The 20,143-nt window shown below is 44.8% G+C and overlaps 8 protein-coding genes across 11 annotated transcripts; 5 read left to right on the top strand and 3 right to left on the bottom strand.

Annotated features, from left to right (window-relative positions):
* Positions 1–5: 5 nt before the first annotated feature.
* On the top strand, positions 6–7,248 carry LOC136186001 (axoneme-associated protein mst101(2)-like). 3 transcript variants are annotated; one of them, XM_065973232.1, is made up of 9 exons: positions 6–134; positions 192–300; positions 350–2,194; positions 2,248–2,353; positions 2,410–4,444; positions 4,500–4,605; positions 4,662–5,710; positions 5,767–5,869; positions 5,921–7,248. In XM_065973232.1, the coding sequence occupies exons 1-3, from the start codon at positions 95–97 to the stop codon at positions 2,046–2,048; spliced, it is 1,848 nt and encodes a 615-aa protein (XP_065829304.1). In that variant the 5' UTR covers positions 6–94; the 3' UTR covers positions 2,049–2,194; positions 2,248–2,353; positions 2,410–4,444; positions 4,500–4,605; positions 4,662–5,710; positions 5,767–5,869; positions 5,921–7,248. The 3 variants fall into 3 exon arrangements, with proteins under 3 accessions (XP_065829304.1, XP_065829305.1, XP_065829306.1); XM_065973233.1 differs by having other exon boundaries at positions 4,507–4,605; XM_065973234.1 differs by having other exon boundaries at positions 3,475–4,444.
* A 28-nt stretch (positions 7,249–7,276) lies between these two features.
* LOC136185914 (mediator of RNA polymerase II transcription subunit 22-like) lies at positions 7,277–7,741 on the bottom strand. The gene has a single exon (XM_065973127.1). The coding sequence runs from the start codon at positions 7,739–7,741 to the stop codon at positions 7,277–7,279; it is 465 nt and encodes a 154-aa protein (XP_065829199.1).
* On the top strand, positions 7,704–9,059 carry LOC136186015 (large ribosomal subunit protein eL8-like). The gene is made up of 7 exons (XM_065973250.1): positions 7,704–7,796; positions 7,895–8,021; positions 8,075–8,224; positions 8,277–8,497; positions 8,557–8,627; positions 8,683–8,812; positions 8,872–9,059. Exons 1-7 carry the CDS (start codon positions 7,794–7,796, stop codon positions 8,968–8,970), a joined length of 801 nt encoding a protein of 266 aa, XP_065829322.1. The 5' UTR covers positions 7,704–7,793; the 3' UTR covers positions 8,971–9,059.
* A 2,348-nt stretch (positions 9,060–11,407) lies between these two features.
* On the top strand, positions 11,408–15,336 carry LOC136185996 (uncharacterized). Its single transcript, XM_065973228.1, has 17 exons — positions 11,408–11,970; positions 12,018–12,170; positions 12,221–12,337; positions 12,386–12,518; positions 12,635–12,704; positions 12,756–12,810; positions 12,896–13,270; positions 13,318–13,413; positions 13,470–13,625; positions 13,677–13,812; positions 13,874–13,945; positions 13,997–14,113; positions 14,173–14,445; positions 14,503–14,581; positions 14,641–14,726; positions 14,784–14,907; positions 14,997–15,336. The coding sequence occupies exons 1-17, from the start codon at positions 11,483–11,485 to the stop codon at positions 15,158–15,160; spliced, it is 2,694 nt and encodes an 897-aa protein (XP_065829300.1). The 5' UTR covers positions 11,408–11,482; the 3' UTR covers positions 15,161–15,336.
* Positions 15,337–15,481: 145 nt separating this feature from the next.
* LOC136186004 (uncharacterized) lies at positions 15,482–17,469 on the bottom strand. The gene is made up of 2 exons (XM_065973238.1): positions 17,332–17,469; positions 15,482–16,686 (listed from the first exon to the last, which is right to left on the bottom strand). The coding sequence occupies exon 2, from the start codon at positions 16,658–16,660 to the stop codon at positions 15,635–15,637; it is 1,026 nt and encodes a 341-aa protein (XP_065829310.1). The 5' UTR covers positions 16,661–16,686; positions 17,332–17,469; the 3' UTR covers positions 15,482–15,634.
* LOC136186011 (glucosamine 6-phosphate N-acetyltransferase-like) lies at positions 16,859–18,689 on the top strand. 2 transcript variants are annotated; one of them, XM_065973247.1, is made up of 8 exons: positions 16,859–16,900; positions 16,951–17,004; positions 17,358–17,489; positions 17,543–17,884; positions 17,936–17,998; positions 18,154–18,281; positions 18,338–18,399; positions 18,465–18,689. In XM_065973247.1, the coding sequence occupies exons 4-8, from the start codon at positions 17,740–17,742 to the stop codon at positions 18,610–18,612; spliced, it is 546 nt and encodes a 181-aa protein (XP_065829319.1). In that variant the 5' UTR covers positions 16,859–16,900; positions 16,951–17,004; positions 17,358–17,489; positions 17,543–17,739; the 3' UTR covers positions 18,613–18,689. The 2 variants fall into 2 exon arrangements, with proteins under 2 accessions (XP_065829319.1, XP_065829317.1); XM_065973245.1 differs by lacking the exons at positions 16,859–16,900; positions 16,951–17,004 and adding an exon at positions 17,201–17,287.
* On the top strand, positions 18,609–19,627 carry LOC136186014 (allograft inflammatory factor 1-like). The gene is made up of 7 exons (XM_065973249.1): positions 18,609–18,738; positions 18,791–18,852; positions 18,903–18,969; positions 19,024–19,065; positions 19,114–19,212; positions 19,262–19,325; positions 19,383–19,627. Exons 1-7 carry the CDS (start codon positions 18,723–18,725, stop codon positions 19,465–19,467), a joined length of 435 nt encoding a protein of 144 aa, XP_065829321.1. The 5' UTR covers positions 18,609–18,722; the 3' UTR covers positions 19,468–19,627.
* On the bottom strand, positions 19,136–20,143 carry LOC136186013 (thioredoxin-like protein 4B). Its single transcript, XM_065973248.1, has 3 exons — positions 20,012–20,143; positions 19,801–19,952; positions 19,136–19,747 (listed from the first exon to the last, which is right to left on the bottom strand). Exons 1-3 carry the CDS (start codon positions 20,141–20,143, stop codon positions 19,582–19,584), a joined length of 450 nt encoding a protein of 149 aa, XP_065829320.1. The 3' UTR covers positions 19,136–19,581.

Raw genomic sequence — 20,143 nt, forward strand, 5'->3', positions numbered from 1 at the left:
TTAGGTTCACGAAACCGTTTGGTCCTCGCTTCGTCTATGCCGTCACAAACAGCGACGGTTGCGGCGGCGACAACAGGCAGCTGAGGACGAGACAATGAGGGGATTTATTCTCGTCTCTGCGATCGTTCTCTTCGGTAAGCCTCCCGATTTCAAAAAAGAAAAGGTTTTTTTTTGAATCGTTGTGCCGATAGGCGGCCTTTTAGTTACACGTACGAACGCGTCGGAAAACGGCGTATCTATTCGCTGTCGTGACGGAGATTGTTTGCTGAAGAATCGTTGCACTCCTGCGACGATTTGCAAGTAGAAATAACGCGGACATTTATTTATCGTCGATTCACGAGATGTATAGGCTCTTCGATGCATGCATGGAGAAGAATCGGTCTAAAGAATTGTGTGAAAAGGAGAGCATTGAAGGAGAGAAAAGGGGCGTTGATGACGTCAAAAAACGAGCGAGACGATCTCCTCCCCTGTTGATGGATATGAGAAATAATGATGTGCGTCATCGAAAAGGAGGAAAAAAGAGGAGGGTGTTATTGCTGAAGAAGAAGAAGCGGCGTCCGTTTTTGAAGAAGAAGAAACCAGTGAAGAAGAAGCGCCCGCTTTGGAAGAAGAAGAAGAATAAAGTTTCGCGGAGGAGATTTCGTGCCAGGAAGAAGGGGAGGAGGAGGAGGCCGTTTGTGTGGAAGATTTGGAAGAGAAAGCAATTGAAAAGAGGGAGAGTGAATAAGAAGAAACGACGACGATTTCGTGGGCCAAAGAAGACGAATCGACGAATTCGTTTGTTGAGGAAACATCGGGGAAAGAAAAAGAAGATGAAGAAGGGAAAAGGGAGGGGGAGAAAGTGGCTGGCTCGACAGCAGAAAAAGTTGAGGAGAAAGATGATGAGGAGGCTAAAGAAAAGAGGAAAGAAACGATTTTCGAGGAAACGAAAGGTTGGTTTGGGAGGGCTTTTGTCATCGATGAGAAAGAGTCGGTGGACGCCTAAAAGAAGGCCAAAGCATCGTGGTGGAGGAGTTTTACCGTTTTTGAAGCGTGTGACAAAGTTGGCATCAAGGATTGCGGCGAATCAAGTGAAGCGTCTAGGCAAAATCCGAAGAAAAAGTCTAAAAAAAGGCAGAAAGAACGAAGTCAAGGGTAAAAAGAAGAAGGGCAGAAAGAACAAAGTCAAGGGGGGTAAGAGAAGAAAGACCCCAGTGAAGAAGAAGGGCAAGAAGAAGAGCAAAGTCAAGGGGGGTAAGAGAAGAAAGACCTCGAAGAAAGTCAAAAAAGGCAAAGCCAAAGTGAAGAAATCGAAAAATAAAAGCAAGAGAAGAAAAGCCAAAGCTAAAGGAGGCAAAGCCAAGAAGAAAGGTAAAGGCAAGACCAAGAAAAGGAAGAATAAAGGCGGCAGAAAAAGCAAATCTAAACTCCGAATACGATTGAAAATGAAGAATAAAGGCAGACGAAGCAAATCTAAACTCCGAATACAATCAAAAGTTAGACAATTACAGAAGCGATTGATGAGAAAAGGTTTTAGCGCGTCAAAGAGTTCACGGCTCGCTGAAATGTTGATTCTACGACGTCTGCGAAAGATTCTAAGGAAGATTCACGCTGCCCAAGCGAAAATAGCAAACGGAAACTGTGGTGGATTGAATTCAAAGCGTCATCGTTTGACCTATTCATTTCGACCGAAGAGAAGGGAAGCTGGAATTCTTTTTGACTTGATTGATAGTGTGATGAGAAAGCGCGGTGATTGGAAGAAGAGGGTCGTCTATATGGCTAAGAAACATAAGAAGTTATTGAAAAAATATGGAAAGAGGCGAAGAGAAGCGCTATTTCAGTTTCTTAAGCGAAAGAATGACGAATTCGCCTATAAGAGTCCTTTTACGTCGAAAGAGCACAAAGAGTGGAAGAAGGTGATGAAGGAGAGTATGTCCGGATGGTTTTTTCTCAAAGGCTCGCGAAGAAAATATGGATTGGGAAAACTGCAAGAGTGGCTGAAGAAATGGAATCAAAACACGGAAACGAGATTGCATCAGGTCGACGAAATGCTGAGAAAACTTCCATGAAACCGCTAATTATACGAAAAATCTAATTAAACGATCATTGGCATTGGATAGAAAACCGTTTATGTCGTCACAAACAGTCACCCGGTTAGTTGACGGAATGAATCAGAGCTTTATTTTCATTGTCAGTGCGACGATTTTTCTGTTGGGTAAGCGACACAAGTGGCGGCGGCGTCTCGTAATCTTTTCTTGCGCTTTATAGCGGCTACGACGCACGGTGCCGCGTCAGAAAACGTTGGCGCCGTGCGCTGTCGCGATGGAGACGACTGTTTTATCAGAAGTCGTTGCTTTCCGGCGAGCGTTTGCAAGTAAAAACGCCGTGCATGCATGCATCGACGCGCTAGTTTCTTATGTGTTTCAATAGGCTTTTTGATTTGTGCATGGAGAAAAATCGATCTAAGGAGTTGTGTGAAAAAAATGCCGTCAGATCCGCCGGTGGTGACGTGATGAAGGCGGGAAGAATAAGGGCAAAACGATTCGCGTGGTGGACGAGGAAAAACGTAGGTTTAGCAAAGAAATTATCAAATAGGCGTCGATCTTCGGCGAAACATTGGAATAAGAAAAGGAAGTCATCTTGGTTGAATAAGAAGAAAAGGAATTCATTTTGGAATAAGAAAAGGAAGTCACTTTGGGGGAATAGGAATTCACTTTGGAATAAGAGAAGGATCCGGAAGAAGAAAAATGATCTACCTCTACGAAAGATTAGATGGGGAAAAAAATGGGAGGACCAAGTTGGGGCAGCGTTGAAAAAATCGCTATATTCGGTGCGAGTTTTACGGAGGCAATCACGAATGCTCGACGACATTGTGAGCGAGTTGAGACGTGTGAGAGGAATTGTGTCGTCACCCCGTAGGGGCCCAGTGAAATATCGTTTGACTTACTCATTTGTACTGCCGAAAAAAGATTCCCAAGTTCTCTTTACGCTGTTGCATTGGCAGGCGATCAATAAGGGGGCGAAGGACATATACAGTCTTGCTGACAAGCATAAGAAATTATTGACGAAGCATGGAAAGTTGGAAAACGAATCGGTTTTCCACTTTCTAAAGCGCAAAAATGTTGAAATGGCATTCAGGAGCCCTTTCACGCGTAAAGAGCACGAAAAATATAGGAAATTAATGAAGAAAGGTCGGGCGAACTTGTTCTATATCTGGAACACACTTAAAAATGCACTAAAGAAACGGAACCAGTACACGAAAACCAGATTGAGGCAGGTTATGAAAATGCTGAAAAAATTCTAACTAATAAACTCAGCGCGCATATGAATAAAATTAACCAATCATTGGCATTAGGATATAGGATTATGACGTCACAGTTACTGACATACAGCCGAGACGAGGAAATGAATCAGATCCTTTATTTCAGTTGTCAGTGCGGCGATTTTTCTCTTGGGTAAGCCATGCAAAAGAGTGTTTGTGTGGCAATTAAATAGGCTTTTTGACGGGTGCATGGAGAAAAATCGATCTAAGGGTCAGATCCGCCGGTGGTGACGTGATGAAGGCGGGAAGAATAAGGGCAAAACGATTCGCGTGGTCGATGAGGAAAAACCTAGGTTAGCAAAGAAATTTATCAAATAGGCGTCCATCTTCGACGAAACATTGGAATAAGAAAAGGAAGTCACTTTGGGGGAATAGGAATTCACTTTGGAATAAGAGAAGGAAGAAGAAGAATGATCTACGAAAGATTAGATGGGGAAAAAATGGGAGAACCAAGTTGGGGCAGTGTTGAAAAAATTTGCTACATTCAATGGAAATTTACGGAAGCAACCACGAATGCTCGCCGACATTGTGAGCGAGTTGAGACGTTTGAGAGGAAGTGTGTCGTCACCCCCCAAAGGCCGAGTGAAATATCGTTTGACTTACGCGTTTCTACCGCCGAAAAAAGAAGGCGTAATCCTCTTTACGCTGTTGGATTGGCAGGCGAGCAATAAGGGGGTGAAGGACATATACAGTCTTGCTGAGAAGCATAAGAAATTATTGACGAAGTACGGGAAAAGTTTGAAGACGAATCGGTTTTCCACTTTCTAAAGCGCAAAAATGTTGAAATGGCATTCAGGAGCCCTTTTACGCGCAAAGAACACGAAAAATATAAGAAAATAATGAAGAACGGTCAGAAGGGCGACCGTTTCAAAAAGTATATCAAGGGTTTCATTGGTTACTGGTGCAAGGAAAAAACTCGAAAAGGCACTGAAGAAACGGAAACAGTTCACGAAAACTTCAGGTAAAGGAAATGCTGCTGAGAAAATTCCCGTGAAACTAATCAACTCATATGCATCCAAGTGAATAAAATTAACCAATCATTGGGATATAGGATTATGACGTCGCAGTTACTGACAGACAGCCGAGACGAGGAAATGAATGAGATGTTTATTTCAGTTGTCAGTGCGGCGATTTTTCTCTTGGGTAAGCCATGCAAAGGAGCGTTTGTGCTGGAAGTGATTCTTGCCTAATTATATAGCGGCTAGAACTCACGGTGCCGCGTCAGAAAACGTTGGCGCCGTGCGCTGTCGCGATGGAGACGACTGTTTTATCAGAAGTCGTTGCTTTCCGGCGAGCGTCTGCAAGTAAAAACGCCGTGCATGCATGCATCGACGGGCTAGTTTCTTATGTGTTTCAATAGGCTTTTTGACGGGTGCATGGAGAAAAATCGATCAGATAAGGAGTTGTGTGAAAAAAATGCCGTCAGATCCGCCGGCGGCGACGTCATGAAGGCGAGAGGAATAAGGGCCAAACGATTCGCGTCGTCGCGAAGGACAAACCTAGGTTTAGCAAAGAAATTATCAAATAGGCGTCGATCACATTGGAATAAGAAATCTTGGTTGAATAAGAAGAAAACGAATTCATTTTGGGGTAAGAAAAGGAATCCACTTTCGAATAAGAAAAGGAAGTCACTTTGGAATAAGAGAAGGATCCGGAAGAAGAAAAATGATCTACCTCTACGAAAGATTAGATGGGGAAAAAAATGGGAGGACCAAGTTGGGGCAGCGTTGAAAAAATCGCTATATTTGGTGCGAGTTTTACGGAGGCAATCACGAATGCTCGACGACATTGTGAGCGAGTTGAGACGTGTGAGAGGAATTGTGTCGTCACCCCGTAGAGGCCCAGTGAAATATCGTTTGACTTACTCATTTGTACTGCCGAAAAAAGATTCCCAAGTTCTCTTTACGCTGTTGCATTGGCAGGCGATCAATAAGGGGGCGAAGGACATATACAGTCTTGCTGACAAGCATAAGAAATTATTGACGAAGCATGGAAAGTTGGAAAACGAATCGGTTTTCCACTTTCTAAAGCGCAAAAATGTTGAAATGGCATTCAGGAGCCCTTTCACGCGTAAAGTGCACGAAATATATAAGAAGATAACGAAGAAAGGTCGGACGGGCTGGTTTTTAACGAAGTATTTGAGGAAATCAGACGCAAAGTATAAACTTCGAAATGCACTGAAGAAACTGAACCAGTACACGAAAACCAGATATCATCAGGTAAAGAAAATGCTGCTGAGAAAATTTCCGTGACACTAATAAACTGATATGCATCCAAGTGAATAAAATTAACCAATCATTGGCATTGGGATATAGGATTATGACGTCACAGTTACTGACAGACAGCCGAGCCGCGGGGAAATGAATCAGATCTTTATTTCAGTTGTCAGTGCGGCGATTTTTCTCTTGGGTAAGCCATGCAAAAGAGTGTTTGTGTGGCAATTAATTAAGTGATCCTTTTTTTAGCGGCTACAACTCATGGTGTGTCAGAAAACGTTGGCGCCGTGCGCTGTCGCGATGGAGACGACTGTTTTATCAGAAGTCGTTGTTTTCCGGCGAGCGTCTGCAAGTAAAAACGCCGTGCATGCATGCGTCGACTCGCTTCTTATCGTTTCGATAGGCTTTTTGACGTGTGCATGGGGAAAAATCAATCTAAGGAGCTGTGTGAAAAAAATGCCGTCAACGCCGCCGCCGCCGGCGACGTGATGAAGGCGGGAGGAATAAGGCCAAAACGATTCGTTTCGTCGCGGATGAAATTACTTTTAGCAAAGAAGTTCAATGGGAGTCAATCTTTGAAGAAACACAAGCATAAAGGAAAAAATCAAAACGCTAGTTCGCTGCGGACAAGAACGAGACAATTTCGAAAGAAACTTGCTGTTGGGGCGTTGAGAAATAGAATAAAGACAACGAATAAGCGACCAAACTTTCCGAAAGGGAAAATAAGAGAATGGCGGAGAAAAGGGAAGCATAACAATCGACCAAAGATAAAGAAACAAGAGCGTAAAGGAAAAAATCAAAAGGCTAGTTTGCTGCGGACAAGAACGAGACAATTTCGAAAGAAACTTGCTGTCGGGGCGTTGAGAAATAGAAAGAAGAAAACGAATGAGCGACGAAACTTTCCGAAAGTGAAAATAACAGGATGGCTGACAAAATGGAAGCGTAATAACAATCGACCAAAGATAAAGAAACATGAGCGTAAAGGAAAAAATCAAAAGGCTAGTTTGCTGCGGACAAGAACGAGACAGTTTCGAAAGACACTTGCAAATAAGCGATTTTCTTGGTGGAGAAAAGGGAAGCGTAATAACAATCGACCAAAGATAAAGAAACAAAAAATGACATCTGATGAAAAATGGAAGGGCCAACTTGCGGCAGCGTTGAAAAAAACGCTGCATTCGAATCAATTTTTACGGAAGCAATCAAACGCGCTCGACAGCACACTGAGGAAGTTGATACATGTGAGGAAAGGGATATCGCCCCGCCGCCCGAGGCTCAAATATCGTTTGACTTACTCATTTGTACTGCCGAAAAAAGATTCCCAAGTTCTCTTTACGCTGTTGCATTGGCAGGCGATCAATAAGGGGGCGAAGGACATATACAGTCTTGCTGACAAGCATAAGAAATTATTGACGAAGCATGGAAAGTTGGAAAACGAATCGGTTTTCCACTTTCTAAAGCGCAAAAATGTTGAAATGGCATTCAGGAGCCCTTTCACGCGTAAAGTGCACGAAATATATAAGAAGATAACAAAGAAAGGTCGGACGGGCTGGTTTTTAACGAAGTATTTGAGGAAATCAGGCGCAAAGTATAAACTTCAAAAGGCACTGAGGAAACTGAACCAGTACACGAAAACCAGATATTATCAGGTAAAGAAAATGCTGCTGAGAAAATGAAGCTACAACTGTAGTAATAAATATGCATCACGTGAATAAAGATTTTTCATGACGTCACAACAAGGAAAAGGTAATAATAATTATAATTAATTTTTTTCTTTTTCGACATCTAGGTGAGAATAGTACGTTTGTTCTAAACGCGATAGCTGTGCAATCATATCGTCTCGAAGTGCAGCGACTTTGCCCGTCGTCTCGTCTTCAATTTTTTCGATTTCGGCTCGTCGTTTGGCGATCGATTCGTTCAACGAAGGAAAATCGTTCAGAACGAGATATTCCTTCAGATCGGCGACGAGTCGTAGGAGAGATTCGCCTGCACGCAGCATGTTTGCTGCTCGAACCGACATTTCGTACTCGTTCTGCGCTGCGTGCGTCAAATCGAGAACGCGACTCTCTTCTTCCATTTGCGACGATTTTACGATCTCGCTCAAGTTCTCCACCATCGATTTTACGCCATCTTTTAGCTTCTTTTGAAATGCCTTTAGCTGGTTTCCTTTTACGGACGTCGAGGCCGCTGCTGCAGCCGTCGACGTTCTTCCTCCTCCAGCTTGCATCTCACGTGACGATTACTCGCACTTTGCGCTTGCGTCGACTGAACGAGAGATCATGGTAAGAACGGAATCCTTCTCTAGCTCCTCAATCCGTTCGCCTTCGATCGTCTCGTTACACGAAAACGATCCCTGTAACTGCATTCTTTCGTTTTTCAGCCGAAAGAACGGAAAACGAAGACGGGCAAGAAGTTCGCTCCGGCGCCCTACACGACTCCTAAAGCGAAAACAGCGCAGAGCGCGGTGAACCCGCTCATCGAGAAGAGACCGCGAAACTTTGGAATCGGTACGAACACGAAGAAAAGAAAAGAAAGGCGTAGAAAGTCGTTTTTTCTTTAGGAAACGCGATCCAACCGAAACGCGACTTGAGTCGTTTCGTCAAATGGCCTCGCTACATTCGCATTCAACGTCAAAAATCCGTTCTTCTGAAGCGACTCAAAGTGCCGCCGTCCATAAATCAATTCAGCCAGACAATCGATAGACAAACGGGTACGAAAAAAAAACGAAGAAGAAGAAGACGAATTTAATTTTTTGGTTTTAGCGTCGAAATTTTTTGCTCTCGCGCACAAGTATCGACCTGAGACGAAAGCGCAGAAGAAGGAGCGACTGAAGGCGGCTGGCGTAAAGAAGGCGGAGGGAAAAGACGCGTCACCCGGAAGCAAGCCAATCTATTTGAAATATGGAATCAATCATATTACGTCGCTTGTGGAAAGTAAGAAGGCTCAATTGGTTGTAATTGCTCATGACGTAGATCCCATCGAAGTAAGAAAAGAAATTATTTTAATTAATTAATTAATTGAAGTTGTCACGTGTGTGTTTAGATTGTTGTTTGGCTTCCGGCTTTGTGTCGAAAAATGAACGTTCCTTATTGTATTGTCAAAGGAAAGGCCAGGTATAGATTATTTATTTATTTATTTATTGAGAGAGATATCATATGTGGGATTTAGGCTTGGTAAACTCGTTCACAAGAAGACTGCTACAGCTGTTGCTTTTACGGCTACGAGACCGGAAGATCGAAATAGTCTCAATACGCTAATTGATGCTGTGAAAACGAACTATTTGGACCGCTATGATGAGGTAATAATCATAATAATATTTATTTATTTATTTATTTATTTATTTATTTATTTTTTTAGATTAAGAAACATTGGGGTGGTGGCGTCATGGGAGCAAAGACGCAAGCTCGTCTTTCGCGTTTGGAGAAAATCAAAATGAGAGAAGCTCTTCAAAAGTGAACAACTGTGTGTACTGAGACATTTTTTTGGGGGTGTCGACGTACAGAATTTACTGACAACAACAACAAAAGATAAAAATACACACGTGACTGTTGTTATTTTTTCATTTTTTTTCAGGTAAGATAGATGACAACACAAGGTAAAAATACACGTGACTGTTGATCTTTTTTTCATTTTTCAGCCGCGTTCAAAATGGGAGGTAGGAATTTCGTGTAGAATTCTGCGATTTCTCTGTGGCCCAAATCGGAGGGATGCGTTCCTCCCACGGTTGGATTCACCAAAGGACGTGCGGCGAATAGGTCGTCTCCTTTGACGTAGTGTAAGTTGTCGATTCCATCCGCTTTTAGATTCTCATAGGCTTTTTGCAGTGCCACTCGTTTTGCTTCTTGGATCTTGTAAGTTCCCGTTTTGAGCCACGAGTCCCCGTACGTTGATCCTTCTGCAAGAACAATAGGCGTCGTTTCGTGCGATTGGCGAATGAATTTGACGAGGGGTTCTGCGCGCTGAGCAACCTCTTCTCCATTGAGATTCGGATTGCAGTCAATGACGAACATAGCAGCGTCAATTCGAACGAGAAACTTTGCCACGTCCAACTCCATTTTTCCATTACCAGCGAACCCCAAATTTATGACGTCACGACCGAGATTTCGTCCAATGACGTTGGTAAACGTGGATCCAGCTCGTGCGACGGCTCCCGCTTGAGTTATGCTTGTTCCATACCATACAATAGGTTGAGAGGCATCATCTGTCGAAGATCTCCTAATGAAGGAAGAACTAGGGATTCCAATTGACGCGTTGACTATTGTCGCTCGCATTGGGAAGTAGAGACGATACTTCCGGCTTTCTACCGGCCCTATATCCTCTATGAGCCAACCAGATGACGAAATGAAACCGTTAGTGAGCGGCGCTACCGTGGCAACGAATCGCCACGTGCTCACGTTTACGTCATAGGTGAATAAATCGCAGCCAGATGTGCCGGTGAGTGGCATGTGCCAGAGGGATTCAGCTGGGGAAGAGAGACTATAGTTCAAGTAGAAACCGGTTGCGTTGCTATCGAATTCAACAAAGAGGCCCGTAGACATGAGACCATAAGACCAGACTGGGTCTCGAACGACGCCTTTTGCGTCGGATGGAAGACGATTGTAAGGAATTGGGGTATTGGAAAAGCCACGCCCCCGAATCCCAAGATCAATGACGTCAGTAAAGGTCAGATTCAAAGTCGAATAATTGCGTAGAAACGACGAAATGGGGGCCCGAGGAGAACCATCTTGTTTGTTGAGTTCCTTTGCTGATATATAGATTTCATCATTGTTTTTGATCACGTGACGGGTTGGTTTGATTATCGTTGGAAGAAATTTCTTGTAATAATCGGCCATATCATACATTCCGAGGTCTGTAGGATGAGTGCCAGCCACTGTCGGATTAACATAATCGGTATTAATATGTAGAAGATTGTCGCCGTAAACATAATGGAGATTAGCATCTCCTTGGTAACGGAGAAGTTGGTATGCAGTATGTAATTTCTTTCGACGATCTTCTTGCAAATTGGCTACATTTGGTGAAATCCATGCTTCTCCATAGGAAGTTCCCTCGGCGAGAACTATAGGAATATGTGGGTATGTTTCCCGTATGTATTTAACGAGTGGAACTGTTCTTTCTTGGACCATAGATGCGTTCATGTTGGGCAGACAGTCGATGACAAATGCGTCCACATTGTCGATTTTACGCAGGAATTGCGCAACGCTTATCTCCATGACACCGTTTCCGGAAAATCCAAAATTGTAAATCTCGTAATCCAATTCGCGGCTTAAAATATTCGTGAACGCTTGACCCGGTCGCGATGCCACGGCCCCTTGGGCAATACTCGTTCCATACCAGACGACAATTGGCTTGGAGGTCGTGGGTCGAGATTGAAGAAATTTGCCTCGAGACACACCCACATCCATATCAATAATACCGTTATAGAGAGGTAAATGAAGTCGATATTGAGATGTTCCTTGGGGAAGGTCTGATGCGATGATTTCCGTGTTTATTTTGGGATAGCCGGCGATTTCGTGCGTCGTGCCGACCCAGCGCCACGCCTTCGCATCGTTGTCATAGCGATAGAGATCGGAACCGGAAACGCCAGTCGACGGAAAATGATACATTTCCGTTTCGGAGGAGAGAAGCGTGAAATTGAGCATTATCGTTGGAGAATCGGTCACAAATTCGACGTAGAATCCGGCCGTGTCCTGAGCGAGAATCCATATGGCGTCGCGTACGATTGATTCGGCCTCCGACGGAAGACGACTAAACCAGCCGGTTTTATCTGGAAACGCCCATCCTCGAACTCCTAATGTGCGAATGCTCGTGTAGTCGTAATCGGCCGTCGAGAGAGACGACGAGAAAGGTAGGAGAAGGCAAAGAAAAGACAAAGTAGCCATCAAGTGTAACGCACGCTAAAAGATCGCGCTTGGAATTTCTTTTCTTTTTTGTCTGTAGCGTACCTCTTCGCCTTCTTCATCCTTGATCTATGAGTTTGGAGAGTATTTATCTTTTTTGTGTTCTCGGAGGCTTGGCTAGTGCGACGGTCGCGCGTTCGCCCGAAATCTTGCAGAATCTCATCGTCGAACCGGTCTCAATCAAAATTCCCGTGAACATTCTCTTTCTCGGCTTTCATCGCGAAACCGATTTTCGCCTCAGCCGCGACACGCTGGCGATTTGGCTCGAACACGTGGAAGAGCACGTGGTCCCTACCACTTCATCCTCAGTCTTTTACGACTTTCAAATTCGCGTAATCGAAACGGATAAGCTCGTCGATTCGGCCGTCGAAGCAGCTCTAAAGACTTTTATGAGAAGAGAGTCGATTGTCAATACATCGATGTATCAGGTTGATGCCGATCGAATGGGATCGGTTTTTGAAAGTTTACTTCACGCTATTGGGTCGAATGATGTCTATACGTTGATTGTAATGAATCCAGATAAATCATTTTTATCGTCTGGGAAACCATATGGCTACAGGTAAGGAAAAATATTTTAATTAATAGAATCTTATATGATTTTTTTAGAACGGGGTTTTCGCATGAAGAGATTTTGTATTTGCACAATCAGTACAAGGCAGGCAAACAGTCGTTGAATCTATCTGAAAAAAGTGAGGAAAATTATCCGAGTGATCACGATTTGGATCACGAAGCCGAGTCAATCAAAGATCATAGCGAAAAGTTAATATTAGGACGACCCTAATAATAATAATTATTTATTTTTTTCTTAGTCTTGTAGCAGCCATTGATTTCATTGACGTCAAGAAAAAATCGGAAGAGTGGGCAAGCGCCTTTCTTATTCAAAATCGAGAATTAATAAATCAGAGAGAAAAGGCTCTCAAAAAGAGGTAGGAAGGAGAAAAAGGTCACTCCCCAATACAATTTTATTGATTTAGTGACAAAGAATGCGATAAACCCGAGACGATCGTCATTAAAGACGCTCTAGATAAATTGAGTGGTCCAATGAAGGATGAGGATCACGTTCGAGGTCATCAGATCAATATGGAAGTGATGGATGACGCAGGGGCGGTAAGTGCATGGGCGGGAAAAGAGGGAAGGGTGCGAATGTTTTTGTGGAAGTTAGGCAAGATGCACGATGTCGCCTAATTGTCTGTGTTGTCTTTGTTTTCGTTTTATATGCACAGCTGTCTCGTCACATTCTTCGGTCTGGACTGCCCGAAGATAGGAAGTATCTTCGAGCCGTTTTTCAATTGGGTTCGTATAGGAAAAGAGTCGCTTAGACGTCTTTGTACACTTTCGATCTAGGACCGGATTTTGTTCATGCTAATTGTCTTGTGGACGCGTGGATTGGTCGAGGAAGGTAAGGCAGGCGTCTTTGCGGCGGGCGGGTGCATGGCTATACTTCCTCAGGTCTTCCTGTCGCGCCCATTCGTTCGTTTTTTTAGATACGCTTGGTTGGATGTTAGTGCGGGGCCCTTTTCTTGGGGTCCTTCTCGCGTTAGCGGCTCCCCCAATCGTTTTTCGCTTAATAAACGACGCAATGACGACGATGACGACGATGACGACGATGACGGAGACGTGTTTCGTCGTGACGGAGATGATAACGGCGGCGGCGGCGGCGATTTAGAAATGCTATTAATCTATTGGGAACGATATTGTCGATCTTTTTACGACGACAAGGAGAAGAGACTGAGAGCGGATACAGGTGACGATCACTTTGAACCGGCCATCTGTCGTGAGTTGGCGGAAAAATTGAAGACGAAGTTTGATGAGGATGCAAAGGACGATAAAGGAAAAGCGCAGAAGAAAGAATGGACTAGGTAACTTGATTTTCTAGCCTAATAACACATAGTATAGGATTTTGTAGCGTTGACGCTTTCTTGTCTCACGTCGCATCGTCTCTCTCCGCCGCTATACGACACGTTATCACACCTCCAATGCTTCAGAACGCCTGGACGAAACGGTATATAATATTTATTTATTTTTTAAATTCAAGACAAACCCCCTCTCTTCATATAGAAGAGCTAAAGAGGGTCTTGTCAAAGTGAAAGTTGTCTTGTTCGTCGTCGCCGAACATTCAGCGTACAAACCACTCGATGCCATTCGTGGCGGTTTTGACGTCGAGATTTTTACGAAAGAGCTCAAAAAATTCGAAACGCCGAATTTGAAAATAATGTGAGTTCTTTTTCTCTTTGCGCGTTTTTTTATTTTTGATTGTCTTCGTAGAATAGAGAAACACGTCGTCAATGCGACGACTCAACCAGGGTTGATCTATCATTTCTTTTACGCGTTAAAAAGCGTTCTTTGGCGAGACGGAAAGACGAGCGTTCACTACGTCGATTCAAAGGAATTAGAAGAAGAGGTAGGTATTTTTAAAAATAAAACGCGAGGCGGGGCGATCGCGAGACGCCTTCTCTTCGCAGTTGTGGTCTGGAATAAAGTCGAATCAGAAGATCAAAGGAGAAAAGGACGACTACGTCAGTTCAATGCAATCGGTATTGAGTAAATTGAATGTTTGAGCATTGAGCATTTTTTCTTCGTCGAAGATTCCCGTCATCTTGTTTTCGTTAAATCGCGACCAACCCATTTTTATAGACGTCGATTTGCATCAGGCGACGACGTTGGGTCACGTTGTCTTGGCCGTGCAGAACGTTCAATCGAAAGTATAGGTTCCTTTTTTTTGATCGAGGAATATGTATACGGCGATTTTTTTTTATTTTAGTGGACGGCGACGGCTTGCGACGGCAGCCGAATCGTCTGTAATGATCAAGTCGTGAACGTTAGCCTTCGCAATCCAACGAAAGCCGTTCTTGCGGCAACTGTGACGCATCTCACCGGACTTGTCCCTATTCGTGTTCGCGAAGTCGAAGGAACATCGTCCAATTGGCTCTGGTCCGTTGGCGATTCTCCTTTCTCCGATACGTCGTTGTCGGCGCACGTTTCGGCATTTCAGCGCGACGCCGCTCATCGTCACGTCATCGCTCTCGCTCTTGACGTACGTATGAGATTCATCGTCATCGTCATCGTTTCTATAGCTCCCTTTCTATATTAGAAAGCCGTTAAGGATGTAAACGCTGGTTTAGCTCTTCTCGCTAATGCGTCCGTCGTTGCGACGAAGAGTAAAGGCGACGGTGATCTCGCACTCGCCGACGGCAACGACGGCACTAATGAGTAGGCGTTCTCTTTGCAGAAATGACGTGGCAAGGATTACTGAATACGTACGCTGCTCTTCAAAATCTCGTTCAAAAAATACGGGGCGGCGGCGACGGCGACAAGGTTTGTTGTGAGACTCCGGCCATGTGCCGGCACGGATCAGTTTTCTTTGCGCCGCAGGCAAATCGAATTTCGTTGCGTTCAGCGCTCCAACTGCTTCCAGAATTGCGAGAAAAAGCCGAAGGCTTTCACGCCAACTGTCATTGGCTGGCTAAAGAAATCAAGACGGCATCGTGTCGAGAAGGTAAGCGCACTTAGTTTTCATGCACGCACCGCGCTCCTAAAATTCCTCGATCCCCCCTCCCTCTCTCCCCTCTCCCCTTGTACCTCAAGGAGAAACAAATGTTGCTACATTTCGGCGATTGATTGTCACTCGTTGGCCTGCGATAATCGCTTGGTCCGTGCCTTTCTCCGTCTTCCTTTTGTTGCTCTTACTGATCTCACGACATGTCTACTTCCGCCGACTTTCTCACGACGCCTTGTTTCTTCCTAACTGAAACGAAAACGTCGCGCACACTTGCTACGACCTTTGTCTGATCGCGTACGATTGTTTGCACGAATGAAAGTCGGATTTTTCGGTGCCAGGTGGCGATCGCGACCTTCTAGTTATCTTTTCTCAGAAGTTATTATTTGTCTAACAAGACCGCACATGTTGCTGCTAACGCTACATGAACGATTTTTGCAACGGCGCTACTGTACCTCGATACTGGATGCGCACGCTGCGGCCCGGCCTATTCCACCGTCTGTTCGTCGTCTCTTCGCGTCAGCGCCCCGCGGGCTTAAGCTGCATGGTCATTGTTCGTACACAGACGTTATGATTTAGTTAGCAAGCCGAGCATTATACCTTTATTACTGCATATTTATACAAGAATTCCAGTCCGCCTTCTTCGACTCCTAACTGCGTTTACATCAATTCCGTCTTGTTTTCTATATGCATGCTCTCTCGTCTCCTGCTAGCATCCTACGTTCCTCTAAAACCTTCTAGATGGGTTATACTCATTTGTTAGTTGAAAAGGCTTCGTCATCTGACGCATCAGCTGATGGTGCGGGGCGTAACTGGGCTGCGGCGGCGGCGTCGGCGGCGTCGGCGGCGGCGGTGGGGGTGGGGGTGGCGGCAGCCCAGGTGACAGCGACTGCGATGGCTTCGATTCAAACGAGGCAACAAATTGATCAAAATACTTTACAAAATCGATTCCTTGATCGTCTTGCTTTGGTAGCGACCACGAAGCGAGAGGATTGTGTTCGCGCAGGCTGCGAAGCGCCTCTCCAGTTGTTTCTAGGGCTGCCGGAAGTTGGATGAGAACGCTCTCGTTGCACCTCGACTCAGGTGATTCGGGTTCGTCGACGATTTCATCGTCGTCGTCGTCGTCGTCGTTAAACTCCGGCGATAACGTCAGCGTTTCCGCCATGGAGTCGCTCTGTCGATCAGGCGAGTCGACGGCGGCGGCGGCGGTGGCAGGAGGTGGCGGCGGCGGCGTTGACGAAGCGGCGGCGGCGGCGGCGGCACTGACTTGAATCGTGTCGCCCATTTCGCTCTGCAAAAACGTATCGAAACAACTCTTGAAATCGAGTTTAGGCACGTCGTCGAAGGCCGTCGTCTTGGATTCCTTACGACTTATGTCAACTTGAACCCATTCCTTTCGATTCTTTCCTTTTCTATAGCCGTTCATGTGAAAATATCGACCGATTGTCGACTTGGAAAGCTTTTTGCCAAACTTTCGTTCGAACCAAGCCTGAAAATCGGACGAATGATGACTGGGATTGATTTTCATGTGTTGAACGAGCGCCGCCGCTTCGGGGTCCGTCAGCTTGGGCATTCGACCGCGTCGTACGACGTCGACGTCGACGCGACCCGTGTCCGTGTACAACTTACGAAAATTGTACACGGACGCTCTTGTCAGACCGAGAGCCTGGCACGTTTGGGGAACCGAATAGTTGAACAGCTTCCACAGAATTATGACTTTCCAGCGGATCTCTCGTGGAGTAGCTCGAGCCATCGTTGACGAGTGCGTGTGAAAAAGAGCTGAAGCGAATGCAGAGAAGAGAATGAATTGACAAATCGTCGCCTTAGCGCTATAAATCGTCGTTTTGATTGGGCTTGCGCAAGGTTGGTATGCAAAACAGCGTGAAGCGCTACACATGCGCGCATCCGATCGGCTGACTAGCCGCTTCTCGCTGTTTTTACTTTGAGAGCCGTCGCGCGCCAGTCAATAATGCATAACCAAACATCGAGTCTGGTGCGTACGTGCGCGGGCCATGCTTCGAACTGGTATGCCAAATATGATAGGAGCCTCCCGACGCGATTGAAGCGTGGACAACAATCGGCGATCGGCCATCGGGGGTAAAAGGCGAGCATTATCCGCACGCGCTATCAGGCTGACGGTCGCATGCACGCTATCTAAGGGGGGGGGAAGACCGTGGTATGCGCCAGCCTAGTCTTAGCTTCCGCGCGGCACGTGCCAACCTCGAGACTCTGCCGCCGTCGATATCGCCAGCCATCATGCTTATGATCTAACAGGCTTCGCGACGTACGTGCACTCCGTCACATGTACAGCTGGCTCGCGACTGAACAGTCTGTCACACCGCGCGCGCGGTTCGGTCGACTGCATGACGTTTTTTTAAGGGTCAGCAGGCTAGTAGTTTTGAGGGCCACTGAATTATAACGTACCTTTTTCGACCTTTCGATGACTTTAGACTACTCGGATTGGGGGGATCGACTGAACGAATTTCGATTTGGCGGACTCGACCGGGGCTGAGTGACGTACGTACGATCAATGTACGACACTGCGGAAGAGTGCAGGTTTATGAGTCTTGCGACTTTACAAGGTCAGATGACCAATGGGATAAGCGGCAGTTAGATAATGACTTAATTCGATTAGCTCTGAAAAACAACACTGGGGAGATGTTTTGCTAAAAAAGGCACAAGATAGGAAAAAGCGGGAAAGCAAAGCGTTCTACAAATTTGAATAGTGAACAGCTAAAACGTTTGCTTTGATTTGTCGTTAGGGATTAGCAAGGGCGCCTGTCAGCTGTCCGGGGAAACGGCAATAGAGGTGCGTGCGTTAGCCGAGAGAGAATGGACGAAAAACTGTTCAATCCGTCACTCCTTTACGACCTCGACTTCAGCACGACATCGTGCACATTCAAACCAACCCTAGGACCAAAGGAACCGGGCGAAGGACTCGTAATGAGACCGCTGGAGCGGTCAGACTACGCGAAAGGTGACGCCAAGACAAAGCCAAGGAAGCTAATTGAATTGTGGGTGGGGACAGGATTTCTCAACCTATTATCACAACTGACGAAAGTAGGAAGCGTCGATGGCGAGCAATTTGTTGGTACAGACTAAAGTTCATCTCATACACATGCAATACTATAATTAGTCGTATCCTACTTACGTACACGTTGTCGCCGCGACGAATTGACTAATTTGGCTCTTGTCCCAATTGCGATGTGACCATCGCGTCACCTTGGCCCCCATTCTCACAAAAAGAGCAATTTGAACGAATGAAAAAATCGTCGAATCATTATGTCGTCGTCATCGAAGACGTCATTCGATCGCGAATCGTCGCTTCAGCTACTCTTCTAGTCGAGTACAAATTCATTCATGGTGCAGCCATGGTAGTAGACTTGCATTGATTCGACTCCTTTTTATTTCTTTGTTTCTTTCTATGTAGCGTGGTAGAATTGAAGACCTTGTGGTGTCGGATAGGATGCGAGGAAAACAATTAGGAAAGCTGTGCGTAGACTTTGAACTCTATTATCTATGTATCTATTAATTATTAATGACGTATGCTATCTTAGTCTTGTGGAAACGTTACTAAAGCTTGCCGTCAAGTTGGGCTGTTATAAGCTGAGTTTGGATGCTGATGATCAAGTCAAGTCTTTTTATGAAAAATTTGGCTTTCGAGATGGAGCCACGCTATTTATGCAGCTTAGATTTTTTGATTGATTGATTAATCGAACGAAAGAGTGAAAGTCGTGTACTCTCTTATTCTTTTTTATTTATCCGGGAACGTTTGAGAAAGGTGTTTACGTCATCGCCCCTTCTACTTCTCGCGAATGGCACACCATCAAGGTTTGACGCCTTTTTGAGCTCGTCTAGACCTCGCAAATGAGTTGTACGATAGGCGGAAAGGCTTATGGCCAACTAAAAGCCGAGCAGGAGCAACAATTGGATCGAACGAACGATGTGGGGCGCGAGGGGGGCGTGGCTCCCTTTTCTCGATCTTCTTTCGATAGGAATTTAGAGCTGGTGGAAAATACGATGACGTGGAGGATCTTAATGAGAAGTTGGAAGCGTACAAGAGTGAGACGATCGATTTTTTACTTTAATTAATTAAAATCGCATTTTTTCGTCTAGAACAATTTATGGAATTTGACGAAAACAATTCTGGTGACATTGGTACGTCGATTACTTAAAATTAATTATTTATTAATTATGTAATTTTAGACATAATGGAATTGAAAAGGATGATGGAGAAATTGGGCCAAGCGAAAACTCATCTCGAATTGAAAAAGATGATTGCGGAAGTGGACACAAATAATTCGGGTGAGAAAAAATGAATTGGTTTCGTTTTCGTTTTGATTTTTTGCTTTAGGTACCATTCACTATCACGAATTTCTCAACATGATGTTGGGAAAACGTTCGACTATACTGAAACTGTATCCCATGCAAAAAGATATGATAATTATGTATGTATTTATTTATTTATTTATTAGGATTTTGATGTTTGAGGCCATGAAAGAGGAGAAGGAAAAGCCAAAGGGGCTTCCACCGAAACGCGATCTTTCGTCTTTGCCTTGATGGGATGGATGGAAAATTGATGGAAATTCATGGAATTCTATTTCTTTTTACTGTGACACTACTAAGCAAGTCTTGTATCTGTCTTTTCTTTTCTTTTGTTTTTTGAGTGGATGATCACAAGTCTTTGTAGAGAAGAGAATAGTTGGGAATGTTTCTGGGATCGATGGGACTCGAAACGATCAGTTTTCCCTTCATAGCACCTCGATAAATTGTCTCAATGACGTCAATTAAATCCTGTTTCGTTCGAAAACTTCCGATGAATTTTGTGTGATCTGGTGTCCTAAACGAGACGAAGGGATGCTAAAAATGAGAATTTTTTCGTCTCCTACTCACCCCCAATCGACTTTTATGTGTTGGCCGTTGAAAAAGAAGATGGTCGCTGGTATGAGACTTATATCGAAGTATTCTCTATAGACTGGTACGTTTTCGATGTCGATTGTGTATATTGATGCCATTTTTGCTAGAAGAGGCTCGGTTTTAGCCAACTGGAAGTGAAAAAAGACGACTTTGTGACGATAAAACGAAGGGAGAAATGTTCCATTACGATTTCGTCGAGTTGAAGGCACGATGGATCGGTTTCGCGACCGAATCTTAGTACTACGACGAGATCTTCGTTCGTTTTGATCGCTGCATCGACGTCTTTCTTCGTTTTCAGGCGACGTATAAGGTACGACAT

The sequence above is a fragment of the Oscarella lobularis genome, chromosome 4 (assembly GCF_947507565.1).
Source record: "Oscarella lobularis chromosome 4, ooOscLobu1.1, whole genome shotgun sequence".
Taxonomy (NCBI): domain Eukaryota; kingdom Metazoa; phylum Porifera; class Homoscleromorpha; order Homosclerophorida; family Oscarellidae; genus Oscarella; species Oscarella lobularis.